At 24.8% G+C, this 26,727-nt stretch overlaps 2 protein-coding genes across 2 annotated transcripts in view; one reads left to right on the top strand and one right to left on the bottom strand.

Annotated features, from left to right (window-relative positions):
* Positions 1-939: 939 nt before the first annotated feature.
* Positions 940-26,261, bottom strand: LOC117179935 (protein O-glucosyltransferase 2-like). Its single transcript, XM_033372165.1, has 7 exons — positions 25,987-26,261; positions 25,648-25,859; positions 17,746-17,957; positions 11,231-11,475; positions 8,191-8,428; positions 4,940-5,239; positions 940-1,176 (listed from the first exon to the last, which is right to left on the bottom strand). Exons 1-7 carry the CDS (start codon positions 26,169-26,171, stop codon positions 1,051-1,053), a joined length of 1,518 nt encoding a protein of 505 aa, XP_033228056.1. The 5' UTR covers positions 26,172-26,261; the 3' UTR covers positions 940-1,050.
* LOC117179934 (mRNA (2'-O-methyladenosine-N(6)-)-methyltransferase) overlaps positions 17,926-26,727 on the top strand; it is a 47,608-nt gene continuing 38,806 nt past the window's right edge. Inside the window, exon 1 of the mRNA XM_033372164.1 lies at positions 17,926-17,978. The gene's annotated coding sequence lies outside the window, so the exon portion shown is untranslated. The remainder of the gene's footprint in view (positions 17,979-26,727) is intronic.

Here is a 26,727-nt window from a genome sequence, read left to right as displayed (position 1 = left end):
TGCACCTGTGAGAAAAAAATTGCTATTGAATCTGTGTGGTAAATTGGTATATTTTTTAAACAATAGTAGCTGATTTGTGATGCAACTGAATATGCGTGCTTCAGATTCAATATAATTTTTTCTTATTGTCTGCTTTTTATTATAATAATTGATTATAGGGAGTAGACTACTAAAGTTTACCACGTACTTTTTTATTAATCTAAATGCTTTGTAATTTTAGGCCTTGAAATCAGATTTTTCGTAATACCTTTGATTTATAAAGCTTTTAAACTGAACACTTTTGTTCATAGGCTTCCAAATTTCAACAGTTTACTGCTTCCAAGTTTTTAAAACAGTTTTATCCGCTTTAAGTATGAAATAACGACTTTCAAATATCTACAAGACTTGAAATTTCTCTTAAACTTTGAATTGATTAATAGTTTTTGTGGTGAATCTTAATCCGCAATAATGTTTTTAATAAAAACGTAAATATTTCATCTGTCAGTCCCGCCAAACAGCTGATTTAATAAAGCATTTTAATAATTACTATATGTAAGGCTATCGAAGCATGACAAATTTGACGAATTGACTCTTCGATCTTAATATTAATGATCACAGTAGTAATACGTAATCTCATTTATATATCGATGTATGTTTGACTTACAGTGCGAGCTCAAATCATTATTTTAATTTGCAAAATTTGAGTCGCATTGTAAACTTTTTACCCTCCCTGGAAAGAACATTTTTTGACGAATCATATGTTTTGATGTGATTGATAAAACGTATGAACGTGATTCTTAGGATTCTCTTTTAAACGGATATCTGCATTATTTATGTTTATAAAAATTACTATTTTCACTACCGAGGTTCGTAATTATTTGTCGAATGTGTTTCGAGTTTAAGCATTTAATAATAAAGGTTGCAAGATGTACACATGAATTTTAATTTAAAATTCCAATCACCGTTTTCCTTCTTTTATTTCAGTTGATCTTTACAGTTTATTAAAAAGTATATTACAGCTTTAAAAGCTTGAATCTCACTTTAAAGTCCATTAATAGTAATATATTGAGATCAAAGTTCAGATTTACGTACTGAATTACTAAAATTAATACTACACTCGCAAGAATACTTCGGTTGAGAAACTTCCTCCATTTCCGGAAGTACTTCTATTTTGTTCGTTAGGCGTTTACTCCATTCCTGGAAAATAAAATTTTCAACACCAAGAATACATACGATCATTCCAAAGTTTTCTTTTAAATCAGCTACAGATTTTAGGCGTAAATATATTACATATTCAAAAAAAAATTAAATTTTCTACTAAAAAAGATTTTTGACCAAAAGGGATCAATTTTAAACCCAAAAAGACGAATGTTCAACAACAAAAATAAATTTGTAACGAAACAGTTGCATTAACCACCAAATAGTTGAACTTTCAAGCAAAACAAAAAAAAAGAATTTTCAAACAAATAATTCAACTTTTAAATAAATAGCTAAATTTTCAAGACAAAAAGATTTTTTTAAATTTAATTTTCATCAAAAAATTCATTTTCAACCAAGAAATATGAATTTTCAACCCCCATCTGAATTTTCAGCCCAAAAAGATGAATTTGCAACAAAAATGTAAATTTTTCAACTAAGACGAGTTTTTTATTAAAAGACGAATGTCTAGTTTTCAGCCAGCTGAATTAAAGTGGGAAAATGAATTTTTAACAAAATAATTGATTCAGGGTGGCCGCTGGACCGGGAAATGACAGTGAATTTTTTTTACCGGGAATTTTATAAATTTGTAAAAGAAAAATCTGTCGACGTTCGATTTTAAAAGTTTTTAAATAATTAGTTGAATTGTTATTTTTTTCAATTATGCTATTATTTAGCTTACAATGGGTAATTCAAAATTTTTGTACTTTAAACAATTTCCATTTAAAATCTTTATTTTTAAGCTTACATTTTTAATTAAAAGAATTTTTAAATGCTTTCTTAAACACTTGAAAGAAAAATAAATAAAATTTGGATCAAAAACATTTTTATTTAATAAATAAATCATTTTTTAAAATTTATCTGTACTTTAAGTAATAAAAAGTGAACAAAAACGATTTTAAATCAGTTCAAAATCTAAGAAATTTCAGATTTTAACGTTAAAACTTAAACGGTTTCAATTTGAAAGTTTTAGTCATTAAAGAAATGTAAACGTGTGACTGAAAGTTTATAAACTATTTTCAACTTAAAATAACTTCATGATAATATATTCTTAATTAAAGGATTTTATTAAATTAAAAATATTGTTTCAGTCTAAAATATTCCATTTTCAACCCATTCAATTTGAAATTTTTAATTAAAAAAAAAAGATTAATTATTGAATATTTATCAATATTTGAATTTTTATTTAAGACAAGTAAATTGAATAATTGAATCCAAATCATAGAAAGCCTGGAATCGTTAAAATTTCTAAGACCTTTTAAACTTTGAACGTTACAATTTTATTTGTTGTATATGAAAAATGCTTAATTTGTACGTGAAATTTTAAAATTTTGATGTATAATTTACAAATGAACATTTGTAGAAAAAATTTGAGTAATTTTAAGAGATATTTAGGATTTTTAAAAAGATTAAAAATTATCATGCAAATTTTAGAGTTTTCTTAAAATCTTCTAGAATTTGTATTGAAAATTTTGTTTAAATCTTTGAAAAACTTTTTAAATATTGTCTTAAAATAATTTTTCAAAATGAAAAATTATTTTTAATTTTCCTATGAATCTTGGCAAAATGTTTTTATTATTTCGTAGCCTTTCACAGTTATTGAAAATAGTATAATTTTTTGGTTTAAAAACTGCGAAAATCTACATTTTGTTTTATATTAGGCTATCATTTCAAGTTTTACTTTAAGTTTGAATATTTTAAAAACTTATACATATCTCTTACAATTGCTCAAATTTCGCCTACAAAAAGTAAATGTTCAATTATTATTTATACATCCAAATTGTAAAGAAATTTTCTAAAATTTACAGGATTTTCTGAAAATTGTATACAAAATCCAATTAATTTTGACAGATATTTAGAAGTTCTGAAAAGTTTTTAATTTAAAAAAACTTTTAGATTTCTCAAGATTTTGAAGCTTTCCAAGGACGTTTAAACTATTTAAAAAGATAATAATTGAATTTCTAATTTAAGAAGTGTTCAGTTAAAAATGTTGCAATTTTTCAATATTTAATGTTTCTAGCTTTAAATTCCTTAAAACTATATAATTTTGAAAATTTTAAAGTACATTGATTGATTTTTTAATTTACAGCATTGAAAATGATAACGTGGATTTATATTTTTTTATATTGAAAAAAATTTTCAAAATAATTTTAATAATAGACCTTTAATTTTAGACGCGTAAATTATTGAGCATTTGAATACAAAATTTTTTAATAAAAAACTTTTAAATTTCAATTTTAAAAGTTCAAAATTTAATAGTTCCACTTTGAGTGCTTTCATCTTCAGCTCAGTTTTATTACCTCAAGTGGAAAATTTGTTAGCCTTAGTGTTCCATTTTTTAAATTTCATTGCCCGTGAAAAATGTTTGCAAGTCGGGAAAAAACCAGGAAATAACTAGGAATTTATTTCGTCGATTAAAACGAATTGTCAACAAATATTCAAATTTCCAACCAGAGATGTGAATTTTCAACTAAAATAATTAATCTTTAGAAAGCATCACTTTTTACCAAAGAAGTTCAACACTCAGTTCAGAAGATGATTTTTTAACTAATAATATTAGTTTTATAAGGATGAAATAGTTCAAATTTCAATAAAAAAAAAGAATGTTTAATGAAATAGTTCAACTTTTAACCAAATGGTTGAATTTTTTACCAAAAGGGTTTAATTTTTATTGAAATAGTTGCATTTTCAAACAAATATTTATATTTTTTACTAAATTGTTGAATTTTCAACCCTAAATGACGAATTTTCTATAAATTAGTTCAATTTTTAACACAAAAATATGAATTCTCAACTGAAAAGATGAATCTTCAACCAAAAAAGTATTTCAACTTTAACTCGAATAGTTGATTTTCCAACGGAAAAGACGAACTTTCAACAAAGTAGTTGAATCCTCAACCAAAGAAGATTAATTTTCAACCAGATAATTATATTTTTAACCAGAATTTTCAACAAAGATGATTAAATTTCCACACAAAAGGCGAATTTTCAATTCAATTGAAAAGAATTAACATTCAAGCAAAAAAGATAAGTATTAACGAAATTTAATTTATTAAAATTTTTTCAGTCAAATAGTTGCATTTTCAACTAGAAAAGATCGATTTTCAATTAAAAATATCAAGATGATCAAAACAACGCGTTTTCAAAAAAAATATTAAAACTTTCAACTGCAGAGATGAATTTTCAACAATACAGTTCAAGATTCCATATAAAAGATTTCTTAACTAAAAAGATTAATTTTTAAAAAGTGGAAAAGTTAAGAAGCGTCAACATTTTTATAAAATCAAAATTGATTTTTTGTTATATTATGAATAATCATCATGATTTAGATTTTTGGTTGATTTTTTTTCGAAAAATGATTTTAACAAAAAATGTAAACAAACAAATTAATTTTGAGGAAATACACCAATTCTCTTTAGAATATTTTTATACAATAGCAACGTTGGTGAAAAGTAGCTTTTTAAGCCCTCTAAATATGTATGTAAAATCAAGAAAGAGACTTCAATAAAATATGATAAATATTTTTCCTAAAACTATTCTCTGAAAGGAATAAATTCAGTCATTACACTTTAAAATCGGATACGAATTGCCTTTTTATGCAGGTTCGAAAAGAAAAGTAAAATTAACAAAATAATCATACAGCAAAACAAAATTTCATGTCAAGTTATGATTTGAAAAATCCAAAACTTTGCTATTGGGCTGATTTGACGAAAAAAAAAAAAACGTTTGGAATGACCCACATAAAAATATTCAAGTATTTTACCTCAAAGAGAGCTACATGATAACAAAGCACGTCCTTCGGCATCAAATTATCTCTCGCAAATTGACGACCTGTCCTGGAAATTTTATGCGCAGTATCATCATTTTCTTGAGCCCATTTAATTTTTTCCACCAGATCTGACAAATCGCTTTTTATTGGTATGTAGTGTTCACCTGGCGTCAGTTGCTTGTAGAAAAATTCGTAATATTGAGAATCTTGTTTAAAAACCAGTGAACCACCGGCTAATAAGTATGGAAACCTATAGGCCGCCACTGTTCCATCGATATTTAATTGGTACTTGTACTATAAAAAAGAGAAAGTTGACACTTAAGTTTTGAAATTTGAGTTCTTACATTTAAATATGTTAAAATTCATCTGGCAGGGTCGCTAAAAGAGCTGAAAGTTATGGAGTTTTTAAAAAATGCCTGGAATTTTCATAATAACGCCTATTCCAATTCCTTAATAATTAATTTACGGTGAATTTTAAATAGGCGAATTGAACCGAATTAATTTTTTTTATTAATAAAAATAATATGATTACAATTCCTCATTTAAACAAATATAATGATAATATTAAAGAGAAATGTATCAAATTAAATCATTATTGAAAAGTCTTTATATTTGTATTAATTACTCATCACACAAGTGCGGTAAATTAGTCTACGATCAGTAAAATATGTTCAAATTTCATGGAAATGACTGCAGACTTGATACTATATTCCTAAGAATTCATGGCCAAAATATATTCCATTCTCAACAAAACGGTTGAATTTTCAGCCACAAAAAATTAATTTTTAATCAAGTAGTTGAAATTTCAAGTAAAAGATTAAACTTCAATTAACAAAAATTTGCATTTTCACCAAATAGTAGCATTTTTAACGAAAACAAGATTAATTCTGAATTAAACAAATATAATAGTAAAATTTTCAATTAGAAAAATATATACATGAAACAAGATAAATATACAACCAAAAAAGACTTTTTTTCGTCCAAAAGGAGGAATTTTCTACCCATAAAGATGAATTTTCAACAAAATAGTTAAATTTTCCACACAAAAAGATGACTTTTTAAAAAATTAGGTGAATTTTCAACAATTAAATTAAATTTTTCATCAATAAAAGATCAGTTTTCAACCAAAAAATACTATTTTCTATCAAAATATGTATTATCAGTCAAAAATGACGAATTTAATAGTTTAATTTTTCATAAAAAATATGACTTTTTAAAAAATAAGTTGAATTTTCATCAGAATAATGACATTTTTAACAAAATAGTAGAACTTTGAACCGAAAAATATTAATGCTGGACCAAAAATAGAATAGTTAATATCCAAAAAAGCAAATTTTCTACAAAAAAAATTTCCACCAAAAACAATAAATTTCTAACAAATTAGTTAAATTTTCTTACAAAGTAATTAAATTTGCAACAAAACAGTAGAATTTAAAACTAAAAAAGATTAATTTTTGAACAATGTCATAACAGTTGACATTTCAATTGAAAATATTAACAATAAAGCAAAAAGATAGCTTTTTAAAAAATTAATAAAAAAAATACAAAAAAAACATTTCTACAAAATAATTAGGTTTTCAACAAAATAGCTAAATTTGTAACCATAATAGATAAACTCTAAACTAAAAATATAGATAGAAGACTGCAAATTAAAAAAAAAACTTTCATCCAAAAAATATTACTTTTTTGCGAAAATATACATTCTCAATCCAAAATGACGAATTTTTTATTTAAAGAGATGAATGTTCAACAAAAATATTAAAGTTAAACAAAAAGAGATGAATTTTAAACTTGGCATGTAATAGTAGAGTTTTCAATAACAAAGCATTAATTTTCAGCCATAAAACATGAATTTATAACCAAAAAATAATATTTCTCTAATAAAATATGAATTTTCCATCCATGAGGACGAATTTTCTATCCATAAAGACAACAGCTCAACAGAAAAATTATATTTTTCACTGAAAAAAATGCCTTAAAAAAATTAGTTGAATTTTTAACAAAATAATAAAATTTTCAAATAAATAGTAGAACTTTAAACCGAAAAAGATTAATTCTGGACCAAAAATATGATAGTAGACTTTTTAATAAAAAAAAATGAATTTTCAACAATAAAAGATCTATTTTCAACCAAAAAGATGATTTTTCAAACAAAAGATGGATTTTTAATTGAAAAGAATGCAATTGTTAAATTTGTTTACAAAGTAATTAAATTTGTTTACAAAACAGTAGAATTTTAAACTAAAAAAAATTAATTCTTGACCAATGTCACAATAGTTGACTTTTCAATTGAAAATAATGAACATTAAGGCAGAAAGATAGCTTTTTACAAAATTAATACAAAAAATAAATAAAGTACAAAAAAATATTTCTAACAAAATAATTAATTTTTCAACAAAATATCTAGATTTTTAACCAAAATAGATCAATTCTGGACTAAAAATATAATAGAAGACTGTAAATTAAAAAAAAATTCATCCAAAAAAGAACACTTTTCTTCCAAAATATAAATTTTACATCCAAAGGAACGAATTTTCTATCCTAAAGATGAATGTTCAAAAGAAAAATTAGATTTTTACTAAAAAAAATCACTTTAAAAAATTATTTCAATTTTTAACAAAATAATTAAATTTTTAATAAAATAGTAGACTTTTCATTTAAAAACCATTAAGATTATACCAAAAAATATGACTTTTCTACCAAAAGATGAGTTTTCAAATTAAAAGGATGAATCCTTTATCTAAATGCTAAAAAAATTTCAACACAACAGTTGAATTTTTGAAAAAAAAAAACCTTTTAACAAAATAATTAAATTTTCAATCAAATAGTATAACTTTTAACGAAAAGAGAAGAATTCTAAAAAAAAATAATAGTAGACTTTTCAATTGAAAAAAATTAACATTACAAAAAAGAAAGATTTTTAATAAAATAGTCGATTTTTTAACAAAAAGGTTCAGTCCTTAACAAAATAATTAAGATTCCAGAAAATTGAATTTACAATAAAATAGTTAATTTTTAACAAAACAGTTGGATTTTAAACCTACAAAGATGACTTTTCCTTAAAAAATAGAGTTGCATATTGGATCCTATTAAATCGGTTTGCAATTTGAGCGGGGGAAAAAACGAAAAAAAGGGCAAGTTCTTTCAAAATATGAGGAAAAAGAGGAATTCTTTAAAGAGGGGAAAAGAGGAAAAAGAGGAATTCTTTAAAGAGGGGAAAAGAGGAAAACCGTGCAAATCCTTACCTCAAAAAAATTGAAAAATGAAATCGGTGTTTGACCAGGTCCATATTTCTCGATTTCATCTCGGAAGAAGAAAAAGTTAGTGATTGATGCATTTATCAAGTCCGGATAGTCCCTAGCAATGTCTATTAAATCTAGGCGTTCTCTTCGAGCATCTCGACCCCGCCAGAAAGCTTTGTTTTCTTTTTCTTCCCATGAAAGCTTTGTACTTCCTTGCACAGATAACATATCCAGCATCACCCTATTTTTTAAAATAATAAAAATTATGAAAATCGAACGATATTAATATTCCAGGACGAACAGATAGGTCCCTATATCCCCTATTGTATCCTATATTTAGTTAAGGTCCCTAAAACACCATGTTTTCAAGTTTTGGTCCTCATAGAACCCCATGCCAATAAATTTTTAATATTTCAACCATTTCAAAGGATTTTTAAGATTTTATGATATTTTTAAAACTTCTAAGGCATTTTCAAGACCTTTTCATTTGAAATATTATAGGAAATTTCAAAAGGTACCAACGAAATATTAATTTCATTAATTTGTAGGGATTTCAAAGATTTCACGGGATTTTATACTATTTTAGTGGATTTAAAAGTATTTATTCACGAGAAGTAAGATGTTTTGTAGAATTTCAAAGGGTTTTAAATATTTTAGGGAATATGAAAAGATTGTTAGAAATTTTGTATTGAATTTATTTTAATAATTTGAAGGTATTTCAAAGCTATTGCAATATTTTAGGATAAAGAATTTTCTAGAATTTTGGAAAATATGAAACAATTTTACAGGATCTATGAAGTTTTCAAATATTTTAAAATATTCCACAGGATTTTATAAGATTTCCGATCATTTTAATGATTTTAATGGATTTCATAGCTCTCAATTCATTTTACTTTATTTCGAGGATTTCAGGAAATATTATCATATATGGTAATTTCGGTATTTTATAATTTTATCGTTGATTTCAAAGAATCTATTTACGAGAAGTGAGGTATTTTGTAGGGTTTCAAAGATTTGAAGAGATTTGAAATTATATTTTTGGAATTCGTTCTAAATTCTTATTAATTTATCCTGAATTCTTTTAATTCTCTAAAATTCTATTAAATGCTTTCTAAAATTACTCAATTATACTTAAGCCAATAGATTTCTCATAATTTTTATTTAATTGATCCTAAAGTTTAAATTGATAAAATGATCAAAGGATTTGAAATCTTTTAAGGGATTTTTTAAAATAACTTTACATTTTCAAGAGCTTAAAAAAATTTCAAAAGATTTTAAAGTATTTTAAATATTTTAGGTTATTTTAAAAGATTTAAAGAAATTTTTAATTGATTTGAGTAATTTAATGGTACTTCAAAGGATTTTAAATACTGAAGGACATTGTAAAAGATTCCGAGGCATTTTTAAGGGCTTTAAAAACTTTTGAGGGATTTAAAAAGATTTTAAAGGATTTGAAATATTTTAGGAAATTTTAAAAATATCCCAGAAATTTGTTGTTTATTTTAACAGCTTCAAAGGATTTCTAAAACTTCGAAATATTTTAGGGTATTTTAAGATTCCAAGAAATTTTCTAGATACTTTCAAAGGGTTTTAATACTTTTAAGGGATTTTAATATTTCCATGGATTTGGAAGAATTTATTCACACGAAGTGAGGAATTTCGTAGGGTTTCAAAAATTCAAAGAGACTTTCAAATATTGTTTGCAATTCATTTGGAATTCGATCTAAATTCTTATTAATTGATCCTGAATTATTTTTAATTCTTCTTAATTCACTCAATTTTATCCAATGCAATGGTTTCTTAAGAAGTTTCTGTTTAATTCATCCTGAAGTCATTTAAACTCACCTGAAATTCGTAGGCGTTTCATCAAATTCTTTTGAATGCCCTTTTAATTTTTCTAAACAAATTTCAAACTGACTCAATTCGATGAATTTTTTTTTATACTTTCGAGTAGTTTTCAATTCACTTGATTGCTTTTTAATTCAGCTTGATTTTTTTTTTAAATTTAGTCGAATTCTTCTCATTTATCTTAAATTCCATTAAATATACTAAAATTTTAATGAAATGGATGGGATTTTTTCGATTTTTTAAATTATTTCAAATTAATTGGTATTCTTTTAAATTGTTTTGCAGTCATTAGTCACTTTCTTGGTTATATAAATGAGTAGAGGTTTAAAGATTTTAAGAGATTTGAAATTATTATTTGGAATTCAGCCTGCATTTTTATTAATCTACCCTGAATTCTTTTAAATTCTTTGGAAATCCCTTTAAATTTTGTATTTCACTTGAATTGTCCTAAATTAATTCAATTCGACTTAATTCAATGGATTTTCATCGAATTTTGAAAAGTTTTTACTTAATCCTCCAACGGTACACTCCAACCGAGCATACGTAAACGGTACACTGGTGCGAACTGGTTCGTTTGCAATGTTTATATTAAATATATTAAACATATAATAAACAACTAGCATATATCATACATATTTAATATATATGGGGATAATCCGCTGCAGCTGTGTTTGCGTAAATACCGACAAATGAATAAAAAACTTCGGGTGCGATTTCGCACCAGTGTACCACTTAGGGGTTAATTGAACCTGAAGTACGTTAAACTTACCTTAAATTATTCGCCATTTAATCATATTGTTTGAAATTTCCTTGAATATTTCTAAGCTTACTTCAAAGTTACTGAATTCAATGCATTTTTTCATATTTTTAATTTAAAAAAAAATTTATTTGAAGTTTTTCAAATTCACCTTGAATTTTTATGATTTTCGTCGAAATTCTTCTCATTTACCTTTAATTCCTCTAAATTCTTTCCAATTTGGCGGAAATCAATGTAATTTTTTGATTTTTAGAATGTTTTCAGATTAATTTGAATTCAAATTGAACTGCTTTGAAATATTATGAATTTATCCTGAATTTGTTACCATTTGAGCGTAAAAAAGTACCCTCTAACAAAAAGTATTATTTGATCCCTATATTTTATCCCATATAGACTGTGAGGCCTGATATTCTAGAGATTTAAACCATTTTTACGTACCTTCCCATACTTTCCAAAGAAGATTCGGCAATATCGTAAGTGGGGAGGAGAATATCCGCAGTCTCTTCGGAACCACACCAGGAAAATATAGGGTAGATCAATTTCTTTTTTGGTACAAGTGGCCAGTCCCCCAGATTCATAAAAAATTCCACGTCGGGCAAAATGACCTTTCGTGCCAGCGATAGTAAAACGGAGTCCATGAATATTTTAAATCCTACGTGTTGTCCATAGCATCGCCTGTAAATCTGAGAGTCAGATGATCACAATGCAAGACATCTTTTATTTTTTAGCGCAGTGAAGAGATTGGAAAAATAAATACTTATTTAAGAAATCAGGGTGGCCGTTTTAATCAAAGATAAAAATTCCCGGTCATTTCCCGCGTTCTTCCCGGTTCGCAAACATTTTTCACGGTCAATGAAATTAAAAAATTAAAACTCTACACTTTCGAAAGCAAACAATTTTTCCATTTGAAGAAATAAAAATTAGCTGCAAATAATTTTAAACAATTTTAAGCTGGAAACATTAAAAAATAAGCGATTACATTTTTTTATAAACTAAACACTTCTTCTTATATTAGAAGTTAAATTTTTTTCAATTCAAATAGATTCAAAATACTTAAAAAGGTTCCAAAATTTATTTTAAAACCTTGGAAAATCTACATGTTGTTTTAGATTTTTTCAAAATTTTAATTATCTTTGAAATCTGTTCATAACTTCTAAAAAAAAATGTTATTGATTTGAATTTTTCCTAAAATCTTTCCTAAAGTTTAAAAAAATCCTGCAATGTGAATAATATCTTAATTATCTTAAAATTAAATTTTAAAATAAAAAAAAAATAATTTTCAGTTTTCCTGGGAACCCTAAGAAAATGTTTCTATTATTTTGAAGCCTTTCACAATTCTTATGAAAGTTCTAAATTTTTTGTTCGAAATCTGTAAAAGGAAAAAATCTATATTTTGTTTTAAATTCAAATATAACAATTAAAACTCTAACGTTCAGAGATTTTTTCAGCTTTAAATCTTTTATTTTTAATTACTGATTTTAAAGAAACAGTCAAATATTTCTGAATATTAATCAATTGATCTTTTTCTCAATTAAAAAATTTAAAATTCTCAAAATTTTAGACATAAGCAATATCTGAAATTAATACATTTGAATATAATAATGAATTAATAATAATAAATTAATTAATGATTATTTTTAAATTGAAAATAGTTTATAAAGTTTCAATCGGGCGTTCACATTTTATTTTACTACCATGACTTTCCAGTTAAAACGGTTTAATTTTTAACGTTAAAATCTTGACATTCTAAAATTTTGAACTGATTCCGAATCGGCTTGTAAAATCGATTTTATTATTATTGACATGTTAATTATTAATGTACAGTTTAATTTTAAAATTCATTATAATTTATATTCTGAGTCGATCAACAAAAAATTTGTTTGCCTAAAATTTTCGATTTCAAACGTTTCTATTTTTTAATTTGTTAAGTCTTTAAAACGGCAATTTTTAACGAAAGATTGTCGAATTATACATTGTAATCTACGAATTATATCACAATTCCCGACCCGGCGGCCAACCTGGTGATTCTTGGAAATTAAAAAAAGAAACAAGAATCTAAACATTTTTTAAAATTATTAAATTTTTTCCTAAAATATTTCCTTAAAATATTCCAGATTCATTTCAACACATTAGAAGACATTAATGAGCTTTAAAAGAAATTCTGTTTGATTATACATATCAATTTCAAATATTTAATCGAAATCAATTTTTTAGTTGCAAATCAAAAAGATATTGATAAAGGTGAAAGGCTTTATAGGCCAAAATGCTATAAAAACAAGAAAAATAATGAGATTTTTCACGAAGAAGCAGAAATAAGTTCTTTTAAATCAAAATAGTTTAGGTACTTATATAATAGTAATATATATATATATTTTTTTTTTATATATTATAGTAATTTTCCACGAAAATCATGAACCTTCGACTTGAAAATTCCTTCTTAACAATATATTACAACTTATAACTAAGTAGTTCAATTTCAACTTGAAAAAATAATTTTTAACAAAGTGTTTCAACTTTTAACCCAGTAACTCTATTTAAACCAAAAAATAATTGTATTTTAAATGAACAAAAGGTGGAATTCATGTGAAAAAGATGACTTCTCAATCAGATATTGATTTTTCAACCAAATTTTTGAATTTACAACAGAAAAAGAGAAATTTTCAATAAAATATTTACATTTCCATTAAACAGATGATTTTTCAACTAAAATAATTAATCAACAAAAAAAAAATAAAATTATTTTCCAACAAAGTATTTCTACTTTTAAACAAGTACACCAATTTCAACCAAAAAAAATCATTTTAAACAAAGTATTCCAACTTTTAACCGAGTAGTTCTAATTCAACAAAAAAATATTTTTATTTCAAATAAAAATAATGAAATTCAAATGAAAAAATACGCTTTAAGACAAAATAGTTGGTTTTTCAACCAAATAGTTGCATTTTCTACCAAAACAGTTGAATTTACAACGAAAAAATACGAATTACCAACAAAACAGTTACATTTTTAAACGAAAAGATGAACTTCCAACTCAATTGATTAATATTTAACCAAGTGAAAATTAATTTTTAACAAAGCAGTTCAAATTTCAACCAAGCAGTTGAATTTTCAAACAGAACAGATGGATTCGGAATCCGAAAATATTTTTATTCTAAATAAAAAAAAACAGTTGGATTCGACAAAAAAAATTTTTTTTCAAAAATACTTTAATCCTCAACCAGAAGGGATGAAGTTTCAAACCAGAAAGACAAATTTTTAACTAAAATGATTAATTTTCAACCAAAACAACATTTGTTAACGAAGTATTTTAACATTCATCCAATTAGGTCAATTTCGACTACAAATAATTTTTATAAACGTACTTTAACTTTTACCCAAGCGTTTAAATTAAAAAAAAAAAATTCGATTTTTAATTTTAAAAACAGTGGTATTCGCCTTAAGGAAGACGATTATTCAACAAAGTAGTTGAATTTCAACCAAATTGTTGGATTTGCAAGCTAAGGAGATGAATATTCTACAAAAGAGTTAAATTTTCAACCCGAAAACATGAGTTTTCAACAAAAAGATAATTTTCGACAAAATAGATGAATTTGCTATCAAAATAGTTAAACCTACAACACAAAAAGACGAATTGTCAATTAAATGCAGGGTGGCCGTTTTAATCATAGAACAAATTTCCCGGTCATTTCCCGGTTCGCGAACATTTTTCACGGTTTAAGATTCTTTAAATTGAAACGTACGCTTAAAAATTAAACATCTAAAATGAAACATTTTTAAACCGAAGGATTTTCAAATTACGGATTCCAAACTGAATGACATCATAATTGAAAAAGATCACAATTAAACTAATTATAAGATAAAAAATTAAAATCAAAGTTTGAAGGGCCAGTTTTCCCCGGTCTCATAAAATTCCCGGTTTCCCGGTCCAGCGGCCACCCGGTAAAATGGTTACATTTTCAATCCAAGAGATGAATTTTGAACTAAAATAATGAATCTCCAACAACAACAAATTAATTTTTAATAAAATTATTCAACTGATCACAAAAATTGTAATCGGTTTTATTTTAACTCAAAGAGATTTTTATTTTGAATACAAAAAAATTTCGAATTCATAAAATAAAGGAATTTTCAACAAAATAATTGAATCGCCAAATAAAGAGGTACATTTAAACCAAAAAACTGTATCTTCAACAAAACAGTTGAATTTCAACTAAAAAGTTTTTTTCACCCAAGAGAGAACAAAAATTGCAACCAAATTGTTGAATTTTCAGAAAATAGTTGGGAGAATTTAATAAAATTGTTGAGTTTCCAATCATAGAATAAAATTGTCAGCTAGAAAAGATGAATTTGCAGGCAAAAATATAATAGTTTATACTTTTCAATCAAGAAAAACGAACTTGTGACCAAAAATAATTCAATTTTCTTATTAGGAATGCGTTAAACTGTGATGTTCCACCTGGTGAAAAAATATCCGAACTAGAAAGAATAGGTACGATTTTAAAGATACATTTTAATTTCATTTTAATTGTTAAGTATACATTTTATTTTAAAGAATTATAAAATGTAGCTTTAAAGACTTAAGCCATTAGAAATAAGAATCGTATGAAATCGAAGATTTTAGATTTAAAAAAAACATTTTTAGCTGATCAACTGTGAATATAAATTAAAAATGATTTTTAAAATTAAATTGTTCTTTAAGATTTAAAAAGTGAATAATAATTAATTTTACAAGACGATTCGAAATCAGTTCGCAATTTTAGAATTTCCAGTTTCTAACGTTAAAAATTATGTGAACTATTTCAATTGGAAATTCTTATCAGTTAAACAAATGTAAACGCCTGATTGAAACTTTATAGACTGTTTTCAATTTTAAAATAACCTTAAAATAATATATTCATAATTAAAAGCTTTTATTAACTTTCACATATTACTTTAGTCTAAAATATTCGATTTTTAAACCATTCAATTTGAAATTTTTTAATTAAGAAAAATAAGAATCACTTATTATTTAGAAATATCTGACAGTTTATTTAAAATCAGTATTAATGGTAAAATATTAAAAACTAATTTTTGAACGTTAGACTTTAATTGTTCTATTTCAAACAAAATTTAATTTTTAAGTCCAATTGTTAAACTTGGATGTATAAATAGCAATTGAACACATATTATTCCATAAACAAATTCAAGGAAGTTGAAGAAATATTTAGACGTCTTGAAAAAATTCAAATTCAATCAAAAATTTGAAATGATTAGGTCCACGGCCTAATATACAAGAAAATGTAGATTTTGGCAGATTGCGTACAAAAAATTTAAAAGATTTGTAAGAATTTTGGATGGTTTCCGAAGATTAAAAAAAATTTCCTATGAAAATTAATAATGATTTTTTTTTAAAAGATAATTGTGAGTGATTATTCAAAAAAATTTAGAAAGATTTCAGTTTATGAAAAATGTAATCGTTTAGTTTTTAATGTTTCTGGCTTAAAATTGCTTTAAAATATATAATTTTGAAAATTTGTTAATTCATTGATTAAATCTTCAATTTAGACGTTAGAGAATTGAAAATGATAACGTGGATTTATATTTTTAGAACTAAATCTGAATCTCTAAACTCTACAATTTATTAAATTTTTTATTTGGCTGATTAACTGCATTCATTTAAAAATTGTTCAGTTCAGTAGCTTCCATTTTATACGTATAAATTATTGAGCTTTTGAATCAGACTTGAATACAAAATTATTGAATTAAAAAAGTGTTAAACTTCAATTCTAAAATTTTGAACTCAAGAGTTTCACGTTGATTGCTTTTATTTGCAGTTCAGTTTTGATTAATTCAAATAGAAAAATTGTTAGCTTAAGAGTTCGGCTTTTTTAATTTTATTGACAAAAGACCGGGAAATAGGAATTTTTTTCTTGGATTAAAACGGCCACCCTAAACCGTCTATTATTCGTATACTTCGTATAATCTGGATAAAATTTCTCGCTAAATACATTAAGTAAAGTTTATTTAAACTTAAATTCATTGAAACTTACATGAAATAGTGAATTAATTGTTTTTTTTTTTTTTTTTTTGTAGGCGTTTAAACCTATTTGACAAAAATGTGTTTTTTCACTGTATAAGATGGAAATTCTACCTAAAACTATTTGTTTGTATGAAGATTTGTTTTTAGTATTTAATCATTGTTTCATACTTCACAAAACAATCGTAAAAACACTTTGATGCAAAAAATAATGTTCAGAACTTGAAAATTGTACCAACTCTTTCTAGTTCCAGTTTTCGACACCAGGTGGCGAAATGGTTGACTACCATTCCCAATTGGATTCTTTTAATTTAGTTCGAATTTAATACTGTGAAGCCGGCGTTAAATTAATAGGAATTTTAATTCACTTTTAAAATACTTTTTAAAATATTTATTTTTAGCTTAGTTCGAAAAACCCTTTGAACAACTAAAGGTTCTGTACTGAAAAGAATACACTACAAGAAAATTGTATGAGAATAAGGAATCAAAATCTATCTACTGACAAAAATACATTTAAAAAAATACAAACATGATTATTTTGCAATTCACTTGTTTATCTATTTTTCAATTTTGATCTTCTTGAATTTTTTTCCATTAGAAAGTACTGAAGTGTTCCAACATATTTAAAAAAAGCAGGGTAAGTCACTCTTCCAGAAATTTATTTTGCGAATAGTAAAAAAAATCCATTTTATACTCAAGGTGTTTGACCTTTTTTTGTTCTAAGTAAAGGATCCAGAGTGGTGTTTTGTACGTTATTTTTTATCTGGTCTTTTTTTCTTTAGTTTTTTTTTATTCACAGCCAGAAAACATTCAGGAATGTGTTGATCGGATTTGATAACTAAATTTTTTATTTTTTTAAATTCCAACAATTTTGTGGTTAAATTAAAATGATTTTTAAATTCTAAATTTAATTTCTTAAAAATTAAAAAATACGTACTTTGTTTGATTTTACGACGTAATGGCAGATACTAACGCTGTTCGGCTTGTGGTATTCTTTTATTATATCAGGCCTCATCTTGTCGAAATTGACAGTTTGAAAGGGATTTAGATCTTGAAGTATTTGAGAGTAATTTTGTGGACATTCGTTACTTTTTAGCCAGGTGGTTGCTGAAGGTTGAGGGCAATCACATTCGTCTTCAATTACAGGACCTGAAATAATATGGAATATATGTAATTTCAGGATTATTATTCGAATAGTGTCTTATATTATATACCAGGGTAGCCACAAAACTTCATTTTCAAAATTCCCTAATTTTTCCCTGAAACTTTTATGAAAGGAATAAAACATCTATAAATCTTTAAATTATTATTCTCAGGACTACCACAGTCTATTTTGTTTGAAAAAGTGAAATATAAAAAAGTATAAAAAAGTGACTAATTTCTAACCCAAAGTGTCAGGGAATTTTATGAACCAAAAAAAAACCGGGAAATTACAGTGAATTTATTTTTGGACCGGGAATTTTACCAATTTTTAGAAAAGAAAAGTATGTCTAAGTTTGATTTCAACCGTTTTTTAAAATAATCACTTGCATTTTTATCTTTTTCAATTATGGTATAATTCAGTTTACAATGCGTAATTTTAAAATCTTAAACTTGCAAATTTTCAATTTTGGATTTTAAGCTTTAAGTGTGTATTTTTCATTCAAAGAATTTTAAAATTCAGTTTTAAAGACTTTTAAAATTAAAAAGTAGTAGCGTTTGAAATCGAAAATTTTTAACAGAAACCCTTTTTAGTTGAACAAACAAATATAAATTATGATTTTCAAAATGAAACTATACATTAGAGATTAACAAGTTAATAATAATTTATTTTACAAGACGATTCGAAATCAATTTCGAATTTAAGAATTTTCAGATTTTAACTTTAAAAATTGAACTGCTTCAAGTGGAAAGTCTCAGTAGTTAAACAAATAATTATATATAATAATATAATATAATAATAATTATAAAGTATTTTCAATTTAAAAATTCGGATAAAATAATTAAATTTAAAATAATGTTTTACTCTAGAATTTGAAATTTGTTAATTAAAAAATTACAAATGCCTGATATTTAGAAACGCTTTATTGTCCATGCCAAACCAGTAATTTTAAATCAAATATTCAAAACTCAACAAAAGGCTAAACTTTGAATGTTAAGAATTTTAATTTTTCTATTTGAAAAAAATTAAATTACAACCAAAATTGCTTCATTTTTACGTATAGTAAATATTAAACACTTATAATTCCCAGAAAAAATCTAGTAAGTTAAAGGGATATTTAGAAGGTCTGAAAATATTTAAGATTAATTAAAAACTTGAAATGATTTTATATAATTTAAACGAAGTGTTTACGTATACCGACAAAGCCTGGCTATTCGTATCGAAATGTAGGTGAAAATACCCAACGACCTAATTTTAAACAAGAAATAGATTCTTGCAGATTTCAAACCAAAAATTTAGAAGCTTTTTTAAGAATTCTGAAAGGCTTCAAAAGAATAAAAAACATTTTCTTAAGAATCTTAGGAAAATTGAAAATAACTGTTTATTTTGAAAAATTAATTTAAAGAGAATTAAAACGATATACAAAATTGTCATATACGAATCAGGAAGATTTTAAGGACATATTTTTAATTTTGCAGGATAAAAAAAATTAGGACCAACTCGAATAATTTTAAAGGATGTTTAGAATTTCTGAAAAGATACAATAAGTCAAAATGTAAATAAATGTAAAACAACATATAGATATTTCAAGATTTTTAAATAAAATGTTGAGGCTTTTTAAGGATTTTTAAACTATTTAGAATGAAAACAATTTAACTTTTGATTTAAGAAGTGTCCAGTTTATAACAAAAATGTAATTTTTAATATTACTAGCTTAAAATTTCTCAAAATGATGTGCAGATCAGTATTAATTACTGCAAATGGAAAATTTTGTAGTTGTTTTGTAGTGAGTTCGAATTTTTAAATTTCATTGGCCATGAAAAATGTTTGTGAACCGGGATAAAAACTAATAATGTGACTAAGGTAGTTCCGAATTTAAAAGAATTCCAATGAATTGGAAAAAATTCAAAAAATTCCATTGTTCTCAGTAGAATAGCAGTGAATTAAGAGGAATTTACGAAAAATGAAAAAAAATCGATGATATTCATAAAAATTCAAGGCAAATTAAAAGAATTTAAGTGAATTGAAAATTCCTAAAAAATTTTTTTAAATCCATTGAATTCAGTACATTTAAAGTGAATTTAGAAAACTTTCAGATAGTTCAATATAATATAAAAGAATTCACGCAAAATTAAATCCAATATTTCCTGAAAACCTGGAAAATTTATTAAAATCCTTGGAAAGCCCTCGAAATTATTTAAATCTCTTGAAAATGCCGTGGAATATGTAAAAATACCCTAAATCTTTCAAATTCTTTTAAATCGTTTCAAATTATTGAAATCAATAAAAAATTATTTGAAAGCTTTGATAATTCCCTAAAATATTTTTAATTCATTGAAATATTTGAAATGCCTTCAAACTTTTTAAAGCTCTTGAAAGGGCTTGGGAATATATTTTAATTTCTTAAAAATGTCTTTAAATTTTTTTAAATAGACTATAAAGTCCTTTGAAACCCCTTTCAATCATTTAAGTATATTAACATTTTTTAGGAGTCTTTTAAAATATCTGAAAATATTTCAAATTCTTTGGGAATTCGATTAAGTTACTGAAATAAGTTGAAAATTCCTTGGGATTTTTAAAATACCTAAAATAGTTAATCCTTTGTAATTGTTTAAAAATCTGTTTAATTTGGTTAAATCTCCTACAATTCTTTATTTTCTAATGAAAATTTATATTTCTCGATGGAAATTCAACTGTTTTGTAGAAAATTCATCATTTTCACTTGAAAAACCAACAATGTAGTAGAAAATTGAACTAGTTCAAAAAAATACAACTTTTTTGTATAAAATTCATATTTTTTAGGTTCATCATTTTTCCATGAAAATTCAAAAAGTTGGTAGAAAATGCAACTATTTAGTAGAAAATTGAAGTTTTCTCAAAAATTCGTTATTCTGAACTCAAAACTTTTTGTTAAATGTGATATTTTTTAGAATAAAAATTCAATTACTTGGTTAAAAAACCGCCATTTTTGGTTAAAAACTCATCTTTTTATGTGTAAAATTCATCTTTCTAGGTTAAATATTCAGCTTCTTAACTGAAATTGGAACTACTTTAATGAAAAATAATCATTCTAGACAGTAAATTTAACTTCTTGGTTGAAAGTTGAATTACACTTGATTAAAAATTCATCTTTCTTGGTTGAAAATTCAATTGCTTTTTTTTAAATAACTTTATTGTTAAAAATTTATATTTTTGGGTTGAAAATGTAATAAGTTCGTAGAAAATTCAACAGTTTTAGTTAAAAAATTCGCTTTTCTATACTGAAAATTATTGCTTGTAGGTGAGAATTCAATTATTCCACTTTTGTTTAATAAGTCATCTTTTTTTTTACAAAACTCAATTACTTGGTTGAAGAATAGTCTTTTTTTGGATAAAAAATTCATATTTTTAGGTAATGAAATCATCTTGTTAAGTGGAAGATTTAGCTACTTGTTTGAAAATTGAACTACCTTATTGAAAATTCATCTTTGTATGGTGAAAATTCAACTCTTTGGTTGAAAGTTGAAATACATGATTCAAAAGTCATCTTTTCAGGTTGAAAATTCATCTTTGTAGGTTGAAAATTGAACTCCTTGGTTTACAGGTGAACTACTTTATTCAAAAGTTATATTTTTAAGTTGAAAATTAAACTGTTTTGTAGCAAATTCATCATTTTGACTTGAAAATTCAACAGTTTAGTGGAAAATTCAACTATTTAGAACGAAATTCAACTTTTTTTTTATAGAAAATTAATATTTTTTGGGTCCAAAATTCGTCTATTTCCTTAAAAACTCAACAAATTGGTTGCAAATTCAACTTTTTGGTAGAAAAATCATATTTTTCGTAGATAAATCGTCTTTTTGGCTTAAAAGATAAATAAACTTGTTAAAAAATCATGTGTTCTCTTGCAAATTCATCTTTTTTGGTTAAAAATTAACCTTATGCTGGAAAATTGAACTATTTGGTTAGAAAAATTTGTATTTTATTAAGAATTCATATTTTTTAATAGAACGATAATATTAAGTGTTGAAAATTTCTCCTTTCAGTAGAAAATTTCACTGTTTTGTAGAAAGCTCATACTTTTGTCTTGAAAATAATTGTGCTTTGCGGATAGATTTTTTTTTCATATTGACTGAAAAATCTTTTTCATTAAGAATTCGTCTTTTTTATATGAAAATTCATATTTTTTGGTAGAAAGTTAATTTTTTCTAGTGAACACTGCAACTGTTTGATTGAAAATTCATCAGTCTTAGTCGAGGATTCAAGTACTTTGTTAATTTAAACCCATTGTTTTGAAAATTTATTTTTATATAAATCTTTTTTGTTAAAATATCAACAATTACATCTTTCGTTGAAAACTTAACTCCTTAGTAGAAACTTGAATCATGTATTTTCGTAAAATCTTGGTAGAAGATTCATAATATTAGTTGAAAATTCGTTTTAGAACAGAAATAGATAAATATAAAATAGAAATTTACCCAATAAAACTTGGAATGACATAACATCCATTATTCAAACTATTTAGTTTAAAATTTATGTAATTTGCTGAAAATTAATCTTTTTGGCAAAAACATAACCTTCTTGGTTAAAAGTTCAACTACAAATAATATACAAAAAAATTTAGAAAAGAAAAAGATATAAGCAACAAATTAATCAAATCAAGTTTGGAACAATACATTTATTTTAAAATATATGTAATTTTCTGAAAATTCACCTTTTTGGTATAACATTAATCTTCTAGGTTGAGATTTCAACTATTTGGTTCAACAACTTTGTATTTTATTGAGAATTCATATTGTTTAGCAAAACGTTAATCTTAAGTGTTGAAAGTTCATTTTATGGTTGAGAATTTGACGGTTTCGTAGAAAGCTCATATCTATTATTTAAGAATTGTGCATTTTTTATAAGAAATTTTCATATTGACATAAAAATCTTTTTCGTCAAAAATTCTTTTTTTTTATGTGAAAATTCATCTCCTTTGGTAGAAAGTTAATATTTTTTCGGTAAAAATGCTAATATTTGGTTGAAAATTTGGTTGAGGATTCAAGTACTTTATTGAAAATTCATCTTTGTTGATTCAAACCAACTGTTTTTTTTTTCGTTTTTTTTTAACCAAAATCTTTTTTGTGAAAATGTCAACTATTATAATTTTCGTTAAAAATTCAACTCCTTGGTAGACACTTGAATTATGTACTTTCGTAAAATGTAATTCTTTTCGTTGAAGATTCATAATTTTCGATGAAAATTCGTTGTTGGGGGGGGGGGGGGGGGTAAAAATCAAAATTTTGAAGTTGAACATATTTTTTACAAAAAATTCATTTTTTTTTATTAAGGATTTATAATTATGGTAAAAAATTCACCTATTTTCTTTTAAATGAACTTTTATATAATAAATTCGACGAAATTGTACAAAATTAAACTTTTTGGTTGAAAAAACATACTTTTGGGTTAAAAATTGAAATTTTGTGTACTTAATTCTTTTTGGCTTGAAAATTATACTATTTGGTACAAAAAATTGTATTTGATAGAGAATTCATATTTTTAGTAGAAGGTTAATCTTAAGTGTTGAAAATTTATCTTTTTGATTGAAACTTTAACTAGTTTATAAAAAAACTCATATTTTTGGCTTCAAAATTGTGCATTTTGGATCGATTCCTTTGCATGTTGACTGAAAAATCTTTTTCGTTGAGAATTCGTCTTTTTTATATGAAAATTCATCTCTTTTGGTGGAAAGTTAATATTTTGTCATTAAAAATGCAAAAATGCATTATTTTTTTTTTGATTGAAAGATAAGTAAATTTGTTGAAAATTAATGTGTTATGTTGAAAACCCTTTTTTTGTAGAAAATTAATCTACTTAGTAGAAAATTATACTATGAAAATTTATCTTTTTGATTGAAATTTGAACTATTTTGTAGAAAGTTCATATTCTAGGATTCAAAATTGTGCATTTTGGATAGGTTTTTTTGTATATTGAATGAAAAATCTTTTTCGTTGAGAATTCGTCTTTTTTATATGAAAAATCATCTCTGTTGGTAGAATGTTAATATGTTTCCGTTAAAAATGCAACTATTTTGTTGCAAATTTGATTAAAGTCTCAAGTACATTCTTGAAAATTCATCTTTGTTGGTTTAAACCAACCTTTTTTTTATAACTAAATTTTTTTTTTTTAAATATCAAATATTACATTTTTCGTTAAAAATTGAAATCCTTGGTTGAAACATGAATAAAGAATTTTTGTAAAATGTGATTCTTTTCGTTGAACAAACATATTATTGGGTTGAAAATTCAACTATTTGCTTTAAATTATCTTTTATGTTAACAATTCTAATGTATTGTACAAAATTAAACTTTTTGGTTGTAAATTCGTTGTTGCCCCCCCCCCCCAGCAATAGTTAAATTTTTAGCTGATATTTCAACAAAATGGATTTTATTTTTTAAAAAAAGAAGCAGTTTGATTAAATCAACAAAGAATTACATTTTACAAAAGTACATAATTCATGTCTCAACCAAGGTGTTGAATTTTTTACGAAAAATGTAATAGTTGATATTTTAACAAAAAACATTTAAATTAAAAAAAAAACAGTCGGTTTGAATCAAGAAGGCAGATGGATTTTCAAACAAATAATTGCATTTTTAACGAAAGATATTAACTTTCTACCAAAAGAGATGAATTTTCATATAAAAAAGACGAATTTTCAACGAAAAAGATTTTTCATTCAACATACAAAAAAATCTATCCAAAATGCACAATTTTGAAGCCAAGAATATGCGCATTCTACAAACCGGTTAAAATTTCAATCAAAAAGATCAATTTTCAACACACAAGATTAACTTTCTACTAAAAAATACGAATTCTCAATAAAATAGAAATTTTTTGCACCAAATAGTATAATTTTCAAAAAAGAAGTGTTTGCAACAAATTTATTTATCTTTTAATAAAAAAGACGAATTATGTATGAAAAATGTGAATTTTCAACCCAAAAATATGTTTTTTCAACCAAAAAGTTTAATTTTGTACAATACAGTCGATTTTTTAATATAAAAAATCATTTAAAAGCAAATAGTTGAATTTTCCACCATAATTATTAATCCTTAATAACAAAAAATAAATTTTTTATAAAATTTGTTCAACTTAATAAAATTGATTTTGACCAGGGGGGGTCTAAATCAATTTTTTTGGTTGAAAATTCAAATTTTTTTATATCTAATTCGTCTTTTTGAATTGAAAGATAAATAAATTCGTAGAAAATTCGTCTTTTTTTAGTAGAAAATTAATCTTCTTGTTTGAAAATTATACTATTTGGTACAAAAAATTGTTTTAAGTCTTGAAAATTTCTGTTCTTGATATTTTTTAGTTAAAAATGCAACTATTTGGTCGAAAATCCATCCGTCGTCGTTGAGGATTCGAGTAATTTGTTGAAAATTCATCTTTGTTAATTTTTACAAACTGCTTTTTTTTAAATAAAATCTATTTTGTTGAAATATCAACTATTACATTTTTCGTTGAAAACTCAACTCCCTGGTTAAAACTTGAATCAACTGTCCTAAAATTGAATTCTTTATGTTGACTATTTATAATTTTAGTTGAAAATTCCTTGTTTTTTGAGGATTAAAATGAATTCTTTTAACTAAAAATTTGACTATTTTTTGAAAGGGGTCGGGGGGTCACCCTGTACATACTCTTAACTATTTTCATTTTGCATTATAGATTCAATACCTTTAAATACTGGAGGTATAACAGATAATTCAGTATCCTTTACTTTTATTGAAATTCTCAGATTAAAGCAAGTTTTATAAAGTCTGTATCGAATAATAAAACTGCCGTCTCTACAGTCAATCTTTTGCGACCAAATTCGGCAGAAACCACCTGTCGAAGTTTTTCCCTCGATTTGTTCTGAAATTACTCCCTCTCCAGGAGATTTTGTCAGGCTAAAATCAAGCATCGTAATTAGGAAAAGAATGAATAATAATTGACTGGCTGATACACTACTTATCAAATATAAAAGATCTTAGATAAATACTGGATTAAATTACAATTTATAAGAAGTATACTTACTTTTTTCCATCACTGTCTCTCAATTGCAAAAAAATATATCTAGCCCTCATTACGATTTCCACAGGTTTCAAACCTGGTCCCCAAAAAAGAGTTTTTGTTGGATCAATTTCACTATAATCATTACTGACAGCCCAGCTTTGGTCAAAATTACTTAACAGTATCACAGAACACACTAGTAATAGCATTTTATTATAAAATTTATAAATAGTTCGTATACAAATGTATATACACTTTGCACCGAAAAGTATTAGTAAACACAATTATTTGCAAATAAATCTGTAATAAAATGACAAGCCGGAAAATATATATATATATATATATATTATGTATACATTCGTCGTGTGTACAAACGCATTATGTATATTCTTCCGATTGGACGAGACACTTGTCGCCAATATGGGCACCAATCATAAATTCAAGTTATTGATGCGTTTTTTTAATACACTTCTGGTGTTAATACACTTCTGGTTTTAATAATTGATGCTATTAGGCACATCTTTTGGGAAAATAGTAATATAATAAAATAATAATTGTTTTTCAGAAATTTTTGTTTTTAATTTCAAATCACGCGGTCCTATCTATACCAATTTGGTATTTTATGTCGAGTGGGAGAAATCCAAAATGTCTACATGCTGAGGGCCAAACAATAATACGATAATCCCGTATACGATTATACTAATTTAGGTCTGCATGGGACCAAACTTTATTACATTCTCATCAGAGAAGGTATTAGATTTGTGT

Source organism: Belonocnema kinseyi, chromosome 9 (assembly GCF_010883055.1).
Source record: "Belonocnema kinseyi isolate 2016_QV_RU_SX_M_011 chromosome 9, B_treatae_v1, whole genome shotgun sequence".
Lineage (NCBI taxonomy): Eukaryota > Metazoa > Arthropoda > Insecta > Hymenoptera > Cynipidae > Belonocnema > Belonocnema kinseyi.
This window is presented reverse-complemented; position numbering and strand designations above follow the sequence as displayed.

What these genes read in the sequence shown, in the direction of transcription:
- LOC117179935 (XM_033372165.1), bottom strand. Translation starts at nt 26,171, where the DNA reads ATGCTATTACTAGTGTGTTCTGTGATACTGTTAAGTAATTTTGACCAA. An exon ending in AGAGACAGTGATGGAAAAAA is followed by an intron (nt 25,860 to 25,986) that starts GTAAGTATACTT and finishes GCTTGATTTTAG; the next exon opens with CCTGACAAAATCTCCTGGAG. An exon ending in CATTTTTCAATTTTTTTGAG is followed by an intron (nt 5,240 to 8,190) that starts GTAAGGATTTGC and finishes TCTTTTTTATAG; the next exon opens with TACAAGTACCAATTAAATAT.